This window comes from Hypanus sabinus, chromosome 17 (assembly GCF_030144855.1).
Source record: "Hypanus sabinus isolate sHypSab1 chromosome 17, sHypSab1.hap1, whole genome shotgun sequence".
NCBI classification, from domain to species: domain Eukaryota; kingdom Metazoa; phylum Chordata; class Chondrichthyes; order Myliobatiformes; family Dasyatidae; genus Hypanus; species Hypanus sabinus.
The window spans coordinates 59,870,228-59,892,578 of NC_082722.1; the positions used below are offsets into that span (position 1 = coordinate 59,870,228).

The 22,351-nt window shown below is 40.4% G+C and overlaps 1 protein-coding gene across 1 annotated transcript in view; it reads right to left on the reverse strand.

The window, feature by feature from the left end:
• Positions 1–17,972: 17,972 nt before the first annotated feature.
• mlycd (malonyl-CoA decarboxylase) overlaps positions 17,973–22,351 on the reverse strand; it is a 52,183-nt gene continuing 47,804 nt past the window's right edge. Inside the window, exon 5 of the mRNA XM_059993154.1 lies at positions 17,973–21,315. Within this exon, the coding sequence (XP_059849137.1) occupies positions 20,782–21,315 (534 nt within the window). The 3' untranslated portion in view covers positions 17,973–20,781. The remainder of the gene's footprint in view (positions 21,316–22,351) is intronic.

Below are 22,351 nucleotides of genomic sequence, written 5' to 3' on the forward strand. Positions count from 1 at the left end.
GCATCCATTTAAAAAGGCTAAGCTATTCAGCGATACTGCTGTTTGTTTGATGTTCCCTTAACTGATGCAAACGAGGCAGCATTTGATGACACACTGCATTCAGTAGTGATCCAAACCGAAACACAAAAGCTTGATGTGTTAAGATGCTACACTTTTGTGGCAAACAAAATAATCTTGATTCTGAATATGATCCTATGTATCCATGAATAAACATGGAATTATGTCTCATTAAGGTTATAGACTATTAAGTTTGGGCATACATTTAGTGCTTCACCTGGAACTTCCATAGCAACAACTGCCAAGGCAACTTTGGAAGTAGAACCTCTTTGTTACTGGAGGCTTGCTGTTGTCCAGACTAGGACACTTTTTGATGCAAGTGGTTTAAGGAGTATAGGACAGGGGAAAAAAAAACTTCATAAATAAATCCTAAATAATTTCAGCAAAGATACCTAATCACATAGCACGTTTCATCTAGTAAAATACCTAAATATGTTTAAAATAACTTTTACACACATTACTTAATTTTATAATCATATTTTTATAGTGGCGATATATCCCAGAGGAGAGCCAAGAGGATGCAGATGCTGGAATTTGCAGCACTAATTTCCTGTTGCAGTGTTTTGACCTGAAACATATATAGTTCCCGTTATCACTCAGATACCGCTTACCCATTGCAGTCCTCCAGCAGTTGGAGTGTTGCATGGTGATACATCCCTTCTATACACTTCCCCCAATGAGAAAATGGATTATATTGCTTGGAAGACCAGCTTTACTTTCCATCTTTTTTTGGTCTTTGATCAGCTCAGTGGAGATTAAAATTGAACACTTTGCAAATTTGTCTTTCCCTTTGGCCAGTTTATCTACCTGCCAGGCATATTAGGTCAATGTGCTTCATTGCATTTAAATAACAGAAAAACCATGTGCAGATGAAGGAATTTATTGGAAGGAGGGATTAATTAGAATCCAGGCAGATGGATGCTTAAACAAATTTTCATCTCAGCAGCTAAATTGATGGGAAAGTCCAACACTGACAGTTAATCTTCCTATTAAAGACAAATTACTCTCAGACATTTCCCCATCATTGTCTATCCCCATGTTCTTTATTTGATCTGCATCTGTTCATTTATTTTACATCGCCAGATTGAGGTGGCTGGATTAGTTCCCTTTCCCAAATGAGCTCACTCTTGGTGAAAATAGATAGAAGAGAAGTGAATGGAACTTAATCCAGAAAAAAAATGACGTGATGCATCAGGAATAGCTGATAAAGGAAGTGAATACTGATAAATGGTAAAATAGCAAATAGATAAGTAAAGTGGTGAAACAGAGCAACATTGGGCAGCGCGTCTACAAATCCTTGAAGGAAATAGGTAAGCAAATCAGGTGGTTTAAAAAAAGGCTTCGGGCATTGTTGCTCCATAATAAGAATTGAAGGTAAGTAAGGCAGTTTAAAAGACATTTTGAATAGTTGATTTTGTGGGCTGAAGCATAAAATACAAGAATAGGAAGGAAATGCAAATGTGGTTTAAAAACACAAGGTACACTTCAGATGCTGGAAATCTTGGGAAACACACACAAAATGCTGGAGAAACCTTACAGATCAGGGAGCATCTATGAAAGGAGATTAAATAGTCAATATTTCAGACCGAGACCCTTCGTTAAGTCTGGAAAGGAAGGGGGCAGAAGCCAGAATAAGAAAGTGGGGGTAGGGAAAGGAGTGCAAGCTGGTAGGCAATACATAAGACCAGGTGATGGGGAAGCTGGGTTGGTGGGGGAAGGAGGGTATAAAAGGATAGGGAGAAGAGGTAAAGGGCAGAAGAAGAAGGGATCTTGTAGCACAGTACAATGGGATAAAGTACTAATTAGGCTAAGGCTGGAATCCTGTGTATAGTTTTGGTAGTTTTTCTAAAATTGACTACTCTACCTTAGGCCACAGATTTATCACTCACTCCTCGTATAATAACTAGGCAAGATCAAATAATGGACCTTTCTCTTGTACTACTAAGGGACTTCTTTCAAATATAGTAGCACTCTCAGCTGGAAACTCAAAATTATCCCAGCCATCTTAGTTGTACCTCAATAATAAAAACCTACTGCAGAATCTGGCCCAAAATGTTTTCTCCCACACTGTCCCTAATCAACTTAATTATGTGTATTGATAATATATTTATGCACACTTGGGGCCCTGTTATTTCTATCTTCTGTCTTGTTACAAGCTTCGATTGCCGCTGGCTTAATGGTCCGTTCTGCAGCCCTTGAAACTAATGTCCTTATTGACTGTAATCAATTCTCAAAACATTGGTCTCCACTAATTTAATTAAAGCAATAAATGAAACTGTGCCCCATCAAAGCTAAGAATTTAAGTGCAGTCTACTAATCCGATAATGAACTAATCAAATAGGATGTAGATTGGACAAAGGAAATAACAAAGTAATTGTCAGATGGGTGATGCCTAATATAAAATGTAGTAACAAAGCAGCTTGTTCCTCTGTTTCTCCTGAACTGCAATCCTGAAATCAACTGGGAGAGGCAAAAAAAGAAAAACATTTCTTAAACAAGCTTAGGTTGGGGGGAGAAAACACTGGTGATCTCTCTTAATTCTGCAAGATGAACAGAAGAAGTTTCTGGAGATAAGTGTGAATTCTCTGGATGTAATTTTTAAACAATGACATTTTGGGCAACGTGGAATTAATTTTTGATGAAATAATTCTTGTTCCTCTTACCTTAAGGCTGATCCTGTCTTAATTCTTTACATTCTGAGGTGGAAAGTGCTGCGATAACTTTTACAGTTCCAACCTGAGCTACAGTATTTAAAGGAGGTGCCTTATTGGTAGAAAAAGAGAAAGGTCTTTTGTTAGAGCTTTACTAGTTTGTAGGATCAATAATATCAATACTATTAATAGTTGATCACAAGCATCACATGTATACACAATCTTTGATGCTTAGCAGACACTCTGTTCTCGGTCTCTGGACAAGAACAATGACTTTGGAATAGGATCTAATCATTTGGAAATAAGATATATGAGCGTAGCAGGTCAAGCCTTGCCAACTTGATTAAGTTTTCTGACAAGTAATGAGAGAGACTGATGAGGGTAGTGCAGTTGAAGTTGTCTACAGGAATTTTAGCAAGATGTTTGACAACGTCCCTCATGGGAGAATATTAAGATGCATGGGGTCCACAGCAAATTGGAAGTTTGGATTCAGAACTGGCTTGCACAAAGAGGTCAGAGAGTAGTGGTTGAAGGGACTTTTTAGAGCTGCAGGTCTGTAATTAGTGGAGTTCTGCAGGGATCTGAACCAGAACCTCTGCTGTATATAAATGACCTGGATGAAAATATGGATGGATGGGTTAGTGAATTTGCAGATAATGCCAAGATTGATGGAGTTCTGCTTAGTGTAGAAGACTGGCAAAAAATACAGAACAATATAAATTGTTTGCAGATATGGGTTGAGAAATAGCAGATGGAGTTTAGACCATAAAACATAGGAGCAGAATTAGGCCATTCAGCCCATCGAGTCTGCTCCGCCATTCAATCATGGCTGATCCTTTTCTTCTATCTCCTCCTCAACCCCAGTTCCTGGCCTTCTCCCTGTAACTTTTAATGCTATGTTTAATCAAGAACCTATCAATTTAAGTACACCCAACGATCTGGCCACATTTGAATCTGGCAACAAATACTGCAAATTCACCACCCTTTGGCTAAAGAAATTTCTCCGCATCTCTGTTTTGAAAGGGCGCCCCTTTATCCTGAGGCATGTCCTCCTGTCCTAGACTCTCCCACCATGGGAAACATCCTTCCCACATCCACTCTATCCAGGCCTTTCAATTTCTGAAACGTTTCAATGACATGCACCCTCATCCTTCTGAATTCCAGCAAGTACAGATCCAGAGTCACCAAACGTTCCTCGTATGATAACCCTTTCATTCCTGGAATCATCGTTGTGAACCTCCTCTGGAGCCACTCTAATGCCAGCACATATTTTCTAAGGTGAGGGGCCCAAAACTGTTCACAATACTAAGGTAAGGCCTCATAAGTGCCTTACAAAGCCTCAGCATCACATCCTTTCCCTTATATTCTAGACCTCTTGAAATGAATGCTATCATGGCATTTGCCTTCCTCACCACTGACTCAGCTTCTAAATTAACCTTCAGGGCATTCTGCATGAGAGCTCCCAAGTCCCTCCGTGTCTCAGATTCCTGGATTTTCTCCCCGTTTAGAATATAGTCCGCACATTTATTTCTAATACCAAAGTGCATGACCATGCATTTTCCAACATTGTATTTAACTTGCCACTTTCTTGCCCATTCTCCTAATCTGTCTAAGTGCTTCTGCATCCTTCCCATTTCCTCAACACTACCTGCCCCTTCACCAATCTTCATATCATCTGCAAACTTGACAACTAAGCCATCTATACCATAATCTAAATCATTTATATACAGCATAAAAAGAAGTGGACCCAATATCGATTCCTGTGGAACACCACTAGTTACTGGCAGCCAACCAGAAAAGGATCCTTTTATTCCCACTCACTGCCTCCTACCCATCAGCCAACACTCTAACCATGTTAGCAACTTTCCTGTAATACCATGGGCTCTTAACTTGATAAGCAGCTTCATGTGTGGCACCTTGTCAAAGGCCTCTTAAAGTCCAAATATACAATATTCACTGCATCCCCTTTATCTATCCTACTTGTAATCTCCTCAAAGAACTCCAACAGGTTTGTCAGACAGGATTTTCCCTGAAGGAAACCATGTTGACTTTGTACTATCTTGTCCTGTGTCCCCAAGTACTCCATCACCTCATCACCTTCATCTTCTTCCCAACTACTGAGGTCAGGCTAACTGGTCTATAATTTCCTTTCTGCTGCCTTCCTCTTTTCTTGAACAGTGGAGTAACATTTGTAATTTTCCAGTCCTCTGGCACAGAGTCCAAAGATTTTTGAAAGATCATTTCTAATGCCTCCACAATCTCTAACACTACCTCTTTCAGAACCCTAGGATACAATTCCCCTGGTCTGTGTGACTTAAGTTCTTTCAGCTGCAACAGTAATTGCACCCACTTCTCTTCCTTCACACAGTACAACACCAGGCATACTGCTAGTGTCTTCCACAGTGAAGACTGATGCAAAATACTCAGTTAGTTCATTAACCATCTCCTTCATTCCTGTTATTATTTATCCTGCCTTATTTTCTAGCAGTCCTCTATCCAGACTCATTTCTCCTTTGTTTTTAACATACTTGAAAAAACTTTTACTCACCACTTTGATATTATTTGTTAGCTTACTTTCATAATTCATCTTTTCCTTTCTAATTTTTTTAGTTGCTCCCTGTAGGTTATTAAAAACTTCCCAATCCTCTATCTATCCACTAATTTTTGCTTTGATGTATACCCTTTCTTTTGCTTTTACAGTAGCTTTGACTTCCCTTGTCAGCCACAGTTGTATTATTTTACCATTTGAATATTCCTTCATTTTTGGAATATACATGTCCTGCACCTTCCTCATTTTTCCCAGAAACACACGCCATTGCTGCTCTTCTGACATCCCTGCCAGCAGCTCGTTTCACTTTACTTTGGCCAGCTCCTCTCTCATATTACTGTAATTTCCCTTACTCCACTGAAATACTGCTACATCAGTTAAAGTTAAAGTCTGTCCCGAGCCTTATAGGCTCATCAGGCCGGTGCTTATGTCGGTTTCCTGGGCATGAAGCGACTGAGAGTACTCCCGGATAGGACGCCAGTCTATCATGAGGTTAACCCCCTGCATTTTGCTGGTACCCATTTTCAGCTGGGTGGACTGGAGCAGTGTGTGGTTAAGTGCCTTGCTCAAGGACACAACAGATTGCCTCGGCTGGGGCTCGAACTCATGGGCTTCCGATTGCTAGTCCAATGCCTTAACCATTTGGCCAGGCATCACACTACATCAAACCTTACTTTCTCCCTATCAGATTTCAAGTGGAACACAATCATATTGTGATCATCGGTTCCTGTGGTTTCGTTTACCTTAAGCTCCCTAATCCCCTCCAGTTCATCACATTACACCCAATCCAGTATAGTTGATCCCCTAGTAGGCTCAACAACAAACTGCTCTAAGAAGTAATCTCTTAAGCATTCAACAAATTCCCTCTCTTTAGATCCATTATCAACCTGATTTTTGAATTAACCTGCATGTTAAAATCTCCTACGACTACCATAACATTGCCCTTTTCACTTGCCATTTCTATTTCCTGTTGTAACCTGCGGTCCACTTCCCAGCCACTGTTGGGAGACCTGTATATAACTGCCATCAACACCTTTTTATCCTTGCAGTTTCTTAATTCAACCTACAAGTATTCAACATCTCCAATCACATGTCACATCTTTCTACTGATCTGACACCATTCTTTACCAGTAGAGCCACACCAGCCCCTCTGCCTATCTTCCTATCCCTCCAATAAAACATGTATCCCTGGACATTCAGTTCCCAACTACAACCATTCTTCAGCCATGATTCAGTGATGGCCACAACATCATACCTGGCAATCTGTAATAGTGCAACAAGATCATCCACCTTATTTCTTATACTGCACACAGTTAGATACAACACCTTGAGTACCGTATTTATTGTCCTTCTGACTCTGCATCCCTAATGATTTGATACTCAGCCTGTTGGCTGCAAGTCCCATCACCTGCCTGCCCTTTCTGACAATATGACTGCTCGCTATCTTAATTTTTTTAGCATCAGTCCTTTCCTGAGTTCCTTCACTCTGGTTCCCACCTCCCTGCCAAGCTCATTTAAACCCTCCCCAACAGCTCTAACAAATCTGCTTGTGAGAATATTGGTCCCCCTCGGGTTCAGGTGCAACCCATCACTTTTGAACAGGTCATACCTCCCCCAGAAGAGATCCTAATTATCCAAGAACCTGAAGCTCTGCTCACTGGACCAAATTCTCAGCCACACATTTATCTGCCAAATCATCCTGAGTCTGCCCTCACTGGCGCGTGGCACAGACAGCAATCCAGAAATTACTACCTAGAAGGTCCTGCTTCTCAGCTTTCTAAATTCTCTTTTCAGGACCTTTTTGCTTTTTCTTCCTATGACATTGGTACCAGTATGTACCAAGACATCTGGCTGCTCCCCCTCCCTTTCCAATATGTTGTGGATGCAATCTGAAACATCCCTGACCCTCGCACCTGGGAGGCAACAGATCATCCGGGTGTCCCATTCACATCCACAGAATCTCCTGTCTGTCCACCTTACGACTGAATCCCCTATCACTACCACTCCCTTCTTCTCTCTCTTTTCCTTCTGCACCACGGACCAAATGCTCGGTGCCTGTAACCTGGTCGCTGTGGCATTCTCCTGGGAGGTCATCCCCCACAAAGGTATCCAAAGTGGTATACTTGTTTCCGAGGGGAATGGCCACTGGGGTGCTGTGCTCTAACTTCCTGTTTCCATTTCTCCTGACAGTCATCCAGCTACTCACCTCCGGCAACTTCAGGGTGATTACTTCCCTGGAACTTTGATCAATTATATCCTCGCTCTCCCGTACAAGCTGAAGGACATCCAGTTGCTGCTCCAGATCCCTAACACAGTCTTCAAGGAGCTGTGCTGGATACACGTCACGCAGATCTCGTCCCCCAGGAGTCTCTGGGGCTCCTGGTTCTCCAACATCCAGCACAAAGAGCACACTGCAGCCATTTAAATGGTACAGTAAGAGAGAATCAGAATCACTGGCATGTAACGTGAAATTTGTTAACTTAGCAGCAGCAGCTCAATGCAATACATAACCTAGCAGAGAGAGAAAAATAATAATAATAAATAAAATAAAACATAATAAATAAACAAGTAAATCAATTACATATATTGAATAGATTTAAAAGAAAATGTGCAAAAACAGAAATACTGTATATTAAAAAAAGTGAGGTATTGTCCAAAGCTTCAATGTCCATTTAGGAATCAGATGGCAGTGGGGAAGAAGCTGTTCCTGAATCGCTGAGTGTGTGTCTTCAGGCTTCTGTATCTCCTACCTGATGAATACAGTGATAAAAGGGCATGTCCTGGGTGCTGAAGGTCATTAATAATGGACGCTGCCTTTCTGAGACATCGCTCCCTAAAGATGTCCTGGGTACTTTGTAGGCTGGTACCCAAGATAAAGCTGACTAGATTTATAACCTTCTGCAGCTTCTTTCGGACCTGTGCAGTAGCCCCTCCATACCAGACAGTGGAGTAGTCCATCAGAATGCTCCCTATGGTAAAACTATAGAAGTTTTTGAGAGTATTTGTTGACATACCAAATCTCTTCAAACTCCTAATAAAGTATAGCCGCTGTCTTGCCTTCTTTATGACTACATCAATGTTGGGACCAGGTTAGATCCTCAGAAATCTTGATCCCAGGAAACTGAAACTGCTCACTCTCTTCACTTCTGATCCCTCTATGAGAATTGGTATGTGTTCCTTTGTCTTACCCTTCCTGAAGTCCACAATCAGCTCTTTTGTCTTACAGACATTGAATGCCAGGTTGTTGCTGCAGCATCATTCCACTACTTGGCATATCTCACTCCTGTATGCCCTCTTGCCACCACCTGAGATTCTACCAACAATGGTCGTCTTGTTAGCAAATTTATAGACGGCATTTGAGCTATGTCTAGCCACACATGTCAGCGAGGAGGATATGTTATTACCAATCCGCACAAACTGTGGTCTTCCAGTTAGGAAGTCGAGAATCAGATTACAGAGAGAGGTACAGAGGCCCAGGTTCTGCAACTTCTCAATCAGGATTGTGGGAATGATGGTATTAAATGCTGAACTATAGTCGATGAACAGCATCCTGACTTAGGTGTTTGTGCTGTCTAAGTGGTCTAAAGCTGTATGGAGAGCCATTGAGATTGCATCTGACATTGACCTTTTGTGGTGACAGGCAAATTGCTGTGGGTGCAGGTCCTTGCTGAGGCAGGAGTTCAGTCTAGTCATGACCAACCTCTCAAAGCATTTCATCACTGTCGATGTGAGTGCTACTGGGTGATAGTCATTAAGGCAGCCCACATTATTCTTCTTTGCCACTGGTATAATTGTTGCCTTTTTGAGGCAAGTGGGAACTTCTGCCCGTAGCAGTGAGAGGTTGAAAGTGTCCTTGAATACTCCCGCTAGTTGGTTGGCACAGGTTTTCAGAGCCTTACCAGGTACTCCATCGGGACCTTCCACCTTACCAGGGTTCACTCTCTTTAAAGACAGCCTAACATCAGCCTCTGAGACAGAGATCACAGGGTCATCAGGTGCAGCAGGGATCTTCACAGCTGTAGTTGTGTTCTCCCTTTCAAAGCATGTATAGAAGGTGTTGAGTTCATCTGGTAGTGAAGCATTGCTGCCATTCATGCTATTGGGATTCGCTTTGTAGAAAGTAATGTCTTGCAAACCCTACTAGAGTTGCCATGCATCTGATATTGCCTCCAACCTCATTCGAAATTGTCTCTTCGCCCTTGAAATAGCCCTCCGCAAATCAAACCTGGTTTTCTGCAACAGGCCTGGGTGGCCAGACTTGAATGCCACAGATCTAGCCTTCAGCAGACGACGTACTTCCTGGTTCATTCACGGTTTTTGGTTTCAGAATGTACAGCAAGTGTCTGTAGGCAGACACTCATCCACACAGGTTTTTAATGAAGTCGGTAACAACTGCAGCATACTCATCCAGGTTTAAAGATGAAACTCTGAATACAGTCCAGTCCACCAATTTAAAGCAGTTCTTTAGGTGCTCCTGTGCTTCCCTTGTCCATACCTTCTTGGTTCTCACTACTGATGCTGCAGTCTCTGGCTGTACTCAGGGAGTAGAAGTACAGTCAGGCGATCAGACTTCCCGAAGTGAGGGCATGGAATAGCATAGTAGGCATTCTTGATGGTGGTGTAACAGTGGTCCAGTGTGTTGTTTCCTCTAGTATTGCAAGTGATCTGTTGATGGTAATTGCTTAGCGATTTTTTCGGACTGGCCTTGTTAAAATCTCCCAAGACGACGGTGAAGGCATAAGGGTGCACTGTTTCGTGCATGTTGATCCCATTGCTCAGATCATCTAAGGCCTGCTCAACATTGGCCTGAGGTGGAATGTAAACTGCTACCAGAATGACCCCAGAGAACTCCCATGGTAGGTAAAAAGGACAACACTTTACTACTAGATATTCCAGGTCTGGTGAACAGAATTGACACAGCACTGTCAATGCAGAATTTGTGAACCAAGAAGAGTTGATCATGAGGCATACTCCTCCTCCTCTGCTTTTGAGAGACTCTGTAGATCTATCCTGGCGGTGTATAGTGAACCCATCGATCTGAATCGCTGCATCCAGTGCAGAAGGGGTTAACCAGGATTCCATGAAATAAAGGACACACGTGGTCCTAATGTCCCTCTGATTCAGCACCCTGGCTCTGAGATAATCAATTTTATTTACATTCACCATCAAGATCGACATCAAACCTTGGAGGAAGTTGGAAGGATCTTGGAGGAAGATCTTGATCACTTGAAAGGCTGCACATTCACCATCAAGATCGATAGTATAGGGAGTTTAAAACCCCGTTTCCTAAAACACACTTGTAATCCTGATCTTCACCCACACTTCCTCCAAGGTTTTCTCAGTGGCGACCCACTTTCTACGCAAAGCGAACTGGCTCACAAAATGGCGGGCGCGTCGGCAGAGAGGACAGCCCCAAAATGGTGCTGGGCCTTCTTCTTCACCAGCAAGGGGAGAAAGCCCGCGCGCGGGAAGAGACTTTTGTAATGCACCTCTGACGTCATTTCCACCCGGAGAGGGCGGGAACAGAACTGTGTAAAAGCCAGTGTCACGAAGTTTGAATAAACTAGTCTCGAGTGTAACTTACAGACTACATGTCGTTATTTCTAGCTCTGTGTGTAGCACATCGCTACACGGGAATATTTAATTGTATCCATTGAGAGTTCTGCTGCTACTCAAGTCGCCCCTTGGCAGACCCAGAAGTCTGATCCTGATTCTGTAAAAAGGATTGCAAGGGACAACATTGTTCATCTGAAAGATCAGAATATGTGAAGAGTAGGGAAGGATCTTAAAGCAGCAGCAACTCTGTGGACCTTATACAAATTACAGGGGAGGAGATGTTTGCTGTCCTGAAGCAAGTTAGCATGGATAAACCCCCAGAGCCTGGCAAGGTGTTCCCTCGGAGCCTGTGGGAGGCAAGTGCAGAAATTGCCGGAACCTGAGCAGAGATATTTAAATCATCCTTAGTGACAGGTGAGGTACCAGAGGATTGGAGGACAGCCAATGTTGTTCAGCTGTTCAAGAAAGGCTTTAAAAATTATCTAGTAAATCATAGGCTGGTGAAGCTAACTTCAACAGTGGGAAACTTATTGGAAGGTATTCTAGTACCTTATTGGATAATAATTCTTATTGGATATATTAGTACTTGGATAGACATGGACTGATTAGGGATAGTCAGCATGGCTTAGTGCATGGTAGGTCATGTCTAACCAATCTTATAGAGTTTTTCAGGGAAGTTATCAGGAAAGTGGATGAAGGCAAGGCAGTGGATGATGTCTCCATGGGTTTTAGCAAGGCACTTGACAAGGTCCTACATAGGAGGTTGGTAAAGACAAACAAAAAGAAAACCTTAACAGACGCTTTACACAAATCTAACGCCTCTTCCAAGCCAAAGCCTGTCGCTTCTATTCTCCCTACTGGCCTACTCCTGTACAATGGGCGCTCCACTTAACCCTTCTGTACTTTTATTTAGTTGGTAGAGCTCCGTCAATGCCATTGATAGGCCACCTACAGTGGACAAACGCTCTTGAACTCCCTTTTTAAATAACTGCTGCCGACCTGTGGAAAAAATCCCTCTTGATAGAGCTCTGTTGACGCCGCTGATAGGCCACGTATAATGGTTTAGTGGTTTGAATTAGCAGTTTAACCCAGATAAATGTGAGGTTTTGCATCACAGTAGGGCAAATGAAAGGAGACAGCACACTGTTAAGGATCTTGCCCTTGCTGAGCAGAGAAAACTTGGGATCCAAGTACATAGCTCCTTGAAAATGGCTACACAGGTCGATAAGGTGGTTAAAAAGATTATGGAATGCTAGCTTTTATTAGTTGAGACCATTGAGTTCAAAAGTCAGGAAGTTATATTGCAATTTTTTAAAACTCTGATCAGGCCACATCTAGAGTATTGCATACAGTTCTTTTCTCCCCACTATAGGAGGGATGTTGAGGCTTTGGAAAGAATGCTACCTGACTTGGAGAGCATGTGCTATCATGAGAGGCTGGAAAGCCTTGGGTTGTTTTCTCTGGAGCATCAGAGGCCAGGGGAGATGTGACAGAGGGTCACAAGGTTATGAGAGGCATAAGTAGAGTGGACAGAGAGATCTGTTTCCCAGGGTTGAAATGTCTAATACCAGAGGGCGTGCATTGAAGGTGACAGGTGGTATGTTCAAGGGGGATGTGAGGGTTAAGTTTTTTATTCTGAGAGTTGTGGATGTCTAGAATATGCTGCCTGGTGTGGTGGTAGAGGTATAATAACTCTTGGATTAGAGGTCTTTAAGAGACATTTGGATAGGCACATGGATGTAAGAAAGATGGAGGGATATGAACATGGTGCAAGAATTTGGGTGTTTTTGATTTGCTTTTTAGCTTGTTCAGGACAACTTCCTAAGTTCATCATTCTTGTTCCAGGAAAGTAAGATGCTGGGGTGGCAAGATTGAGAAGGATAGTAAGGTTGTTGAAATCAAATTCACTACAAGAGCACATAATCAATGGAATTAAGACACTGAGATGGTTTTAATGTGATTTGCGTTGTCTGTCATAGGCTGATTAAGGGTGGAGTTGGGAGGAGCAGATTAATAAGCTGTTCAGTGTGACCTGACAGAATAAGAAGTACTAATGCTATTTGGTGACTTTAACAATCCTAACAACAACTGAAATAATATAAAGATGTGTAGCTAAGGTAGGAGTAGATCCAGGGTATCTCTCCAGGCCAGAATGCTTTTATATATGGCAAAAAGTGTCTGCAGTGATAGAAAATGGGAAATAACTACCATGGTGTGGTAGGTTCATCGTGAAAATAGTAAATATACGGGAATAAGAGAAACTGCATAAACAAAAAATAGGGCTAGAAATAGAGTTTTCCTGCACTACATCGACGACTGTATTAGAATTGCATCCTGCACCCTTGCGGAGCTTATCGACTTCATAAACTTTGCCTCCAACTTCCATCCTGCCTTCAAATTTACGTGGTCCATTTCTGACACCTCCCTCACCTTTCTCAAACTTTATATCTCTATCTCTGGAGATGGGTTATCTACTGATGTCTATTATAAACCAAGGACTCTTACAGCTACCTGGAATATACCACTTCCCACCCTGTGAATTGTAAAAATGCCATCTCCTTTTTTCAATTCCTCCGTCTCTTCCACATCTGCTCTCAGGATGAGGTTTTTCATTCCAGCACATAATTCTCTGGAACTTCTGCCATCTTCAATGGAATCCCACCACCAAGCACATCTTTCGATGGCCCCCACTTTCTGCTTTCCACAGGGATCACTCCCATGTGATTCCCTTGACCATTCATCCCTCCCCACTGATCTCCCTCCTCGCACTTATCCTTGCAAGTGGAATAGGAGCTACACCTCCTCCCTCACCACCATTCAGGACCCCAAATAGTCCTTCCAGGTGAGGTAACACTTTACCTGTGAATCTGTTGGAGTCATATACAGTGTCCGGTGCTCCCGGTATGGCCTCCTGTATATCAGCAAGACCCGACGTAGATTGGGAGACTGCTTCACAGAGCACTTATGCTACATCTAGTGGTCATCCATTTTAAATTCATTTCCCATTCCCATTCCAATAAGTCCGTCCATGGCCTTTTCTACTGTCATGATGAGGCCACATTCAGGCTGGAGAAATAACACGTTATATTCCGTCTGGGTAGCCTCCAAACTGATGGCATGAACATCGATTTCTTGAACTTCTGGTAATGACACCCCACCCCCACCCTTCATATTCTCCATCTCTTTTTCCCTCTCTCACCTCATTTCCTTCCCTGCCCATTGGCTCACTTTTCTTTCTTCCATGGCTTTCTGTCATCTCTTCTGCCCTTCTCCAGCCCTGTATCTCTTTCACCAATCAACTTCTCAGCTCTTTACTTCACCCCTCCCCCTCCCAGTTTCATGTATCACCTTGTGTTTCTCCCTCCCCTCCTTCCACCTTTTAAATCTACTCTTCATCATTTTTTTTCTCCAGTCCTGCTGACGGGTCTCGGCCCAAAACGCCGACTGTACTCTGCTCCATAGATGCTGCCTGGCCTGTCAAGTTCCCCAGCATTTTGTGTGTGTTGCTAGAAACAGAGTTAAAAATTCTTAGTACAGAAACAGGCCCTTTGATACAACTCATCCATGCCCATCAAAATGTTAATCTGATTTGCCTGTGTTTGTACAGTATTTCCTGTCTATGTACCTATCCAAATATCTTTTAACATTGTAATTGCACCTGTGTCTATCACCTCCTGTCAGTTTGCACTCACTCACTGTCCTCTGTGTGACTAACGTGTCCCTCAGGTTCAACGTGAGAAGGAAAAAAAACTTAAAAGGGAACTACGTCTTCTAGGTTTATACCCCCCTTATTGGGGAAGAAAACTGTTTATCTATCTTATCTTTGCCCCTCATAACTTTAAAAACTTCACTTGAGGAGAAAACAGCCCCGACCTTTCCAACTTCTCTTTATAACTAAAGCCCTCTAGCTTAGACAACATTTCTGTGAATCTTTTATTTGTTTATTGAGATACAGTGCAGAATAGGCCCTTTGAGTCATGATATCCAGCAACCTCCTATTTAACGCTAACCTAATCACAGGACAATTTACAATGACAAATTAATCTACCAACCAGTACATCTTTGGATTAAGAGAGGATACCGGAGCACCCAAAGGAAACCCACATGGTCACAGGGAGAACATACAAACTCTTTACAGAGAGCGGTGGCAATTGAACCTAGCTCTCTAGTATTGTAAAGCATTGCACTAACTGCTATGCTACTGTGCAGTCATTGACTAGTTTTCAGCCCCCACTCTAGTTTAACTACATCCTTCCTATAACACATTGACCAGTATTGCACACAATATACTTATGATGATCAAAGGAGCTGGACGACCATGAGACATAGGAGCAGAATTAGGCCATTCAGCCCATTGAATCTGCTCCGCCATTCCATCACAGCTGATCCCGGATCCCATTCAACCCCATACAACTACCTTCTTGCCATATCCTTTGATGTTATGACCAATCAGGAAACAATCAATTTCCGTCTTAAATATACTCATGGACTTGGCCTCTACTGCAGTCTGTGGCAGAGCATTCCTCAGATTAACCACTTTCTGTCTAAAAAAAAGTTCCTTCTTACCTCTTTTATAAAGGATTACCCTTCAATTTTGAGGCTGTGTCGTCTAGTTCTGGATACCCCCACCATAGGAAACCTATCCACCCTATCTAGTCCTTTCAACATTCAGTAGGTTTCAATGAGATCCCCATGCATTCTTCTAAATTCCAATGAGTACAAGCCCAAAGATGCCAAAAGCTCCTCATATGTTAACCCCTTCATGCCCCGAATCATCCTCATGAACCTCCTCTGGACTCTGTCCAATGACAACACATCCATCCTTTCTGAGATACGGAGCCCAAAATTGTTGACAACACTCCAGGTGCGGCCTGACTAGTGTCTTATAAAGCTCAGCATTATCTCCTTGCTTTTATATTCTATTCCTCATTAAATAAATGCCAGTATTACATTTGCCCTCTTTCCACAGACTCAACCTATAAATTAACCTTCTGGGAATCTTGCACGAGGACTCCTAAGTCCCCCTGCACCTCTGATGTTTGAACCTTCTCTCCATTTAGATAATAGTCCGCACTATTGTTCCTTATTGCCCATTCTTATAATTTGTCAAAACCTACTGCAATCGCATTGCTTCCTCAGCACTATCTGCCCTACCACCTATCTTCGTATCATCCACAAACTTTGTCACAAAGCCATCAATTCTACTTAACTAAATCATTGACAAACAATGTAAAAAGTAGCAGTTCCAATACTGACCGCTGAGGAATACCACTAGTCACCAACAGGCAACCAGAAAAGGCTCCTTTTAGTCGGACTCGCTGCCTCCTGCCTGTTAGCCATTCCACTAACCATTCCAGTATCTTCCCTGTAACGCCATAGGATTTTATCTTGTCAAGCAGCCTCGTGAAGTACCTTATCAAACACCTTCTGAAGATCCAAATAAGTGACATCCTTTGCCTCTCCTTTGTTTATCCTGCTTGTTACTTCCTCGAAGAACTCTAACAGATTTTCAGTCAAGATTTCCCTTCATAGAAACCATGCTGACTTTTGATTTATTTTATTGTTAGTCTCCAAGTACCTCAAAACCGCATCCTTAACAGTAGATTCCAATACTTTCCCAGTCGCTGAGGTTAGGCTAACTGGTCTATAATTTCCTTTCTTTTGCCTTCCTCCCTTCTTAAAGAGTGGAGTGCTATTTGCAATCTTCTGGGGCCATGCCAGAATCAAGTGATCCTTATAAGATCATGACCAATGCACGTGTTATCTTTTCAACAACCTTTCTCAGGACTCTGGGATGTAGTCAGTCTGGTCCTAGTGACTTATCCACCTTAAGACCTTTAAGTTTACCTAGCCCTTCTTCCTTTGTAATAGCAATGGCACTCACTCCTGTTCCCCAACACTGACGGACCTCTGGCACACTGCTAGTGTCTTCCACAGTGAAGACAGGTGCAAAGTACCCATTATGTTCATCTGCTATTTCTCTGTCCCCCATTACTACCTCACCAGCATCACTTTCGAGTAGTCCAATATCAACTCTCACCTCCCTTTTTTTTATGTAACTGAAAAAAACCTTTGGTATCCTCCTTTATATTATTGGCTAGTGTGCCTTCATATTTCATCTTTTCCTTTTATTTTTTAGTAGCCTTTTGTTGAATTTTAAAAGCTTCCCAATCATTCAACTTCCCACTCACTTTTGCTACCTTACATGTCCTTTCCTTGGCTTTTATGCAGTCCTTAATTTCATTTGTCAGCCACGTTTGCCTACCCCATGAAGAACAGTTATTAAAAGTGTGAGTATCATTAATATCTTCACCTTAAATCCATCTCAAGAAACCATTTCAGAATTACTACCTTGCCTATGCACAAATATGTAAATGATAGCCAAATTTGACCTAGTAAACGGTTGCATCAACCAGTTCAGATCGAATTTGCAACCACACTGATGACGTCCAATGAGAATACACAAATTGTTCATTAAAAGAATTAACAGATTCTTTTCACAAAATTATCAGAGACACTAGTAAATTTGGCCTGAAATGATTGTTTACTCCCCTCAAATTGCAACAATTAAATCTTAAGAAGTGGAATACATTTAAAAACCTACATATGGCAAATAAGTCACCTATTTACCTTTTTTAAGTTTCCATTTATTACCAAAGTATAATAGCTGATGTAGGTTAACCTATATTAGGTATGCCAAATACATCTTGATCATATAAATACTTTGTTAACCCCTGTGCAATACTAGATAGTCATTTATCACTTCACTTATGCATGGTCTTGTCAAATCAAGCCCATTCCAATGCTGAATTTCTGGCTAAATTTGTTCTCTTGGCATCTTTGAACAATAAAACCTGTATAGTTAGCATGACACATGGTCATCATCTGTAAGCTGAACAAATGGATGATACTTTAGCAGCAGGTAAAACAGGTTATTAAATTATTGTTTTGTCAACTTTCTTGAAGGTTCTTTCTATCCATTCATTCCAGAATAATTTCAAAGGAAGAGAGGGCAGCCCTCATTATTTCGCTGATAGACAATCTTCACGTATCCCTGAAAAGTCTATGGCACATTCAAAATTACGAACATTTCAATCATGCATAATCCACCCACACCTGTATTCCCACATTTTCACTAGTTCATTGAAGTAGCCCAGTTGTACAGATTTAGATCAACAATTTTCATTTATTGATAGAAACCGGGAACTTTCTGGTTTTGATACATTCTATAGTACAATTTCTATTGATACATTCTATTGTATATTTTCCATTGATGGATTGCATGAATAGATCTTAATTTCTTTTATAAGTTCATTTTTCTTAACTTCATATTAATGTAATTTCAGAATGGATGTTTTGTGAATTACAAAAAGACAAAATTACATTTTGTATTTTTAATACTGTAATTTAATTAAATTACATCCAAGTAAGTGTTCAAAAAGTGACACATTGATGTGCATAGCATTTTTTTAAATATCAAATTGCATTTTATTGCATCCATAAATGTTACATTATCTGCAAATTATGTTTAATTATTTTCCTCATTTCATGGATTTTGACCTTGTTGAACTAGACAGAATTCTAGTAAACCTAATGGCACTTAGCTGTGTGTTCAGATATACCATTTTAAAAGAACCTCCAGATAAAAATCTAATTAAAAGTAAATGAAGGCAATAAAACTAAATAGAGAATGTTAATTGCAGTTCAACAGTTTCCTTTAAACTAGTTATTGAATAGTTTCACTGTTACTAATTCTGCTAGGGGTCATGTATGTTCAATGCAATTTCTCTAAATGGATTTCTTTAAGGTGCATATTGTCTCTTCCTTAGTTAGATGATTTTTTATTGCTCAGCTAGCAGTTCTTTACACATTTTAACTTTAGTCAGCTAAAATCAATTTTCAAATTGATATTAATGCCAAGACAAATATAAAAAACTGCCACACATTTGCTCTGTTAGCCATAATATATTAGAATATTACATTTTCTATTCTCTGCTGAAATCCTTTGATTTTGTTCATGACGGGGAAGTGCCAAGAATTTTCACCTTCCCAGATAGAACTCTTGCTGGGTGTCAGTTATAACAAGTCAGTTTTCATCTTTATTAACAACAGGGATCAATGCATTTTTACTTGTTCTTGTTTTCTGGGTATTATAAAGGTTTGTAATTTAAAATTATAGACACACTGAATAAAAGACGATTTTACGTGGGTGATCTCATTACCTTGGAGTACTTCACTGTTCAAAAGGACTTCACTGATTTTAGTCAATGGTTTTAATGTAGAAGTGAATGAAATCAACTATGCCCAATCAATTATCCTTAATTGGAAGCATCTGAAAACCAGATTTTTTAAAATTTATAAATTTACACTTCTTTCATTTTCTTTTAGATTGTACAATTAATCATCCAGTTACTAGGTGATGGATGTTTCTACCCAAAAGCAAATAAGTGTGCCATAAGGTGCCATGCTTGCCTCATTTCAGGTGCAGATTTGTTGGGAGTTTGCTTCCATGGTGATTGCTATGCTGCAAGATTTTTGTAGTTTGTTGGCAGAATTATGGGGGATGAATGGAACAGCTCACAGCTGGCCTTCAACTTTCTAACAATAATTTGCAGTCACACATCTGTATGTCACAGAATGAAGAAAGGTATGAGGACTAATTCTAAAATTAGGCGATCGATAGTATTCCAATGTCATTATTTTTGACGATTGTCACTGCTTTAATTTTTTTTTAATTTTTGAACAATATTCTTAGTACACACTGTTGTTTTTCCTCAAAAGCTCAACTGAATTCAAATAAACATTAGGTGACTTTTACCTTAGATTATAACAGTCATAAAATGCACAAAGTTTCTGTCTGCCATTTTTGGAATTAGTAGGACAAATTGTCCACTGTTAGCACAATAGGGAGAGGATTAGGTCCAAATTTCTGCAATCTTCAAATAATATTTAATTAGAAACTCACTCAAAGTCTACTGGAAGGGTCAATAGCATTCTGGACATTATTTCATCAGAACAGCTAAGTTTTATTCTGTAAGTCAAGATATTAAACTGCTAAGTTTCAACACTTTTTTTTGCTTTAGTACAAAGTCAATTATAGCCTGATATATATGCTGACTTTCATCAAGAACTTGGCAAAGTGTTGGTACCTATGATCTACAGCACATAATTCAATAATAAAAAGGATAATTATGAAATATTATCCTAGCTACAACATCCAAAAAGGATCTAAATTTAATGTTATAGAGGAGTTGACCCATTTAAGGAACTGCCAATAAGTGCAAGTTTGGAACGTGGACCGCTAACCTAACCACTAACACAAATAACTAAAATGGACAGGATGATCCTAGTGAACTTACAAGCAATTCACTATTTGAAGCAATTATTTATAATGGTAGTCTGTTGCCAAGGTGGAGTTTTCAGTAGTAGGATACAAGAGCATTTGAGTGCCGTTACCATCACAAATACTTTTGTGTGGGAATTGACTTTGTTTAGATTAGCTAAAAGGTTACAAAATGCTGAACATCAGCTCGTCAGCATTGAAAGCTTTTTAGCTGTGAAGAAGAACACAGAAGCCCTAAAGAAAATAATGATACTTTCCTCTCAGATTATTGGGCTTTACAAAGTTGAAAAGTTATACAAATGCCTATAAAACAAGGAAGGATATTCTAATCCAGCTGTGTCAAAAGAACACGTTGGTTGTCATTGTCTTTAGTGTTGAGGAAAAATCTAATTTTTTCATATGCCTTACTTAAAATTCAGTTAGAGAATTACCAGCCAATAGTATTTATCATTCTCATTAAATCATTATGTACGTTAAATGATATACTATCAACAAAGCAAATAAATAAAATTGCCTTCACCACCATGAATTTTCCATAATTACAATTTGCTTTATTTAAACACTTATAAGCAATACTGTACTGATTTCTCCTTTCTTAGAGAAGAAGTGCATTGCCCAGTAAAGCTCTAAAGCTTACTGAATTTCTGAAATTGAGCTACAAGACTCAAGACCTGTTCAGATGCTTCAATATGTCTTGTCCTCAAGTACTGGGCACTGTTATAATTAGTATCTTCCAGGAAATAACGATAATTAGCCATAATTCCAGAGGATGATGAAATGCCACGAGGGCTTGTGTCAGCCAACCAGTTTAACCGCCACATCACAGCACCATTTTGAAGATGAAAGTTGGCTACTTGATTAAGAGCAGCCCCACGATGTTTTTCTCCATACAAGTACCAGGCACAAAGTCTCATAAGTGGCAACTCCAGAACTTGAACAAGTTTTTTGGACTTCAGCCACTCATTGGTGATAAGCAAACTCTTAAGTTTTTCTAATACAGGGTCTCCAATAATTTCCTGGATTTCTTTACACTCAGCTTGTGTAAGGATCTTGTATGTAGTTCCTTCCTTCATTTGGTCACTGATGATTGCAACTAACCATTTTGTGAAGCCAGGAATAGGTGACAGACTGGAAAACTGCTTCATGTGAGGAAACTCGCCCTGAAAATTAGATTAAAAAAATGAATGCCAAAGCCACTACACATTTCAAATATAATCAGTAGTGATATTACTCTGGCCTGCTATGCCAAGTTTCACCTGCTCCTCTTTTTTTTTTATCCCATTGTTCCTTAAAAGTTTAATCTGCATAATACTCAATGTGATAAAACTGCCTGCATTATGAAAGTAGCAATTCCAAATAAATGTTACATACTACAATGCACATTGTCTGAAAACCAGATAAAAAGGTGCTGCAGTTAGACTAATTATAAAGAACTGTGCTTTTCAGAACATGACATGAACCATAAGCAAAAATGTAGTTCCTCAAGTCATTCAGTAAGGTCACAGTTAAATCCACTTACAATGGTTTTGTTGCTGCCCAAAACTATAGTAATCTTCACCTGAATATTTTTACCTATCGAGCAGCTACAGCCCTGGAGGTTGAGAATTATAAAGAATTACAAATGAATAAAAGCATCTCTTCTCTATGTCTGAGACAACTTCACCTCATTCTAGACCCTGTACGCGAAATTGGATTTAACCTATTTTTGAAGTGCTGCATTTTATCCTAACAGCAATTCACCCAAAAATTTGTGAAATCTGGATAACCTTTTTTTTAGAAATCATTATTGTGATTTATTTTCTTTAAGTAGTAATCAAACTGACCTGCACAACCAAGGAGGCTCCTGCTAGGTCATTCACATGCTGTTTCATGGCGAGCCTCAGACTCCAAGGGGATTAAAGAAATAAGAATGGGAGTCAGGTCTTGGCAACATGATAGATGACAAACTGATTGTGGAAGTGGGGGTGTGTGTGCAAAAGAACGTTGTAATATGTGGAGTGGATGGGTCTGTAGATAGTGGCAGGTTCGTAGATCCACATTTCCTTTGCCAATATAAGGAACCAATCATGCCATGAGTATCTCTCAGCCATGGTGGAAAGTGGCAACTTTGAGCTACAGATCAAGACATCACTGAACTGGAGATTCACAGATGCTTGATCTCACTTAGGTTGCTCACAAAGTTTTAATATATTAGAA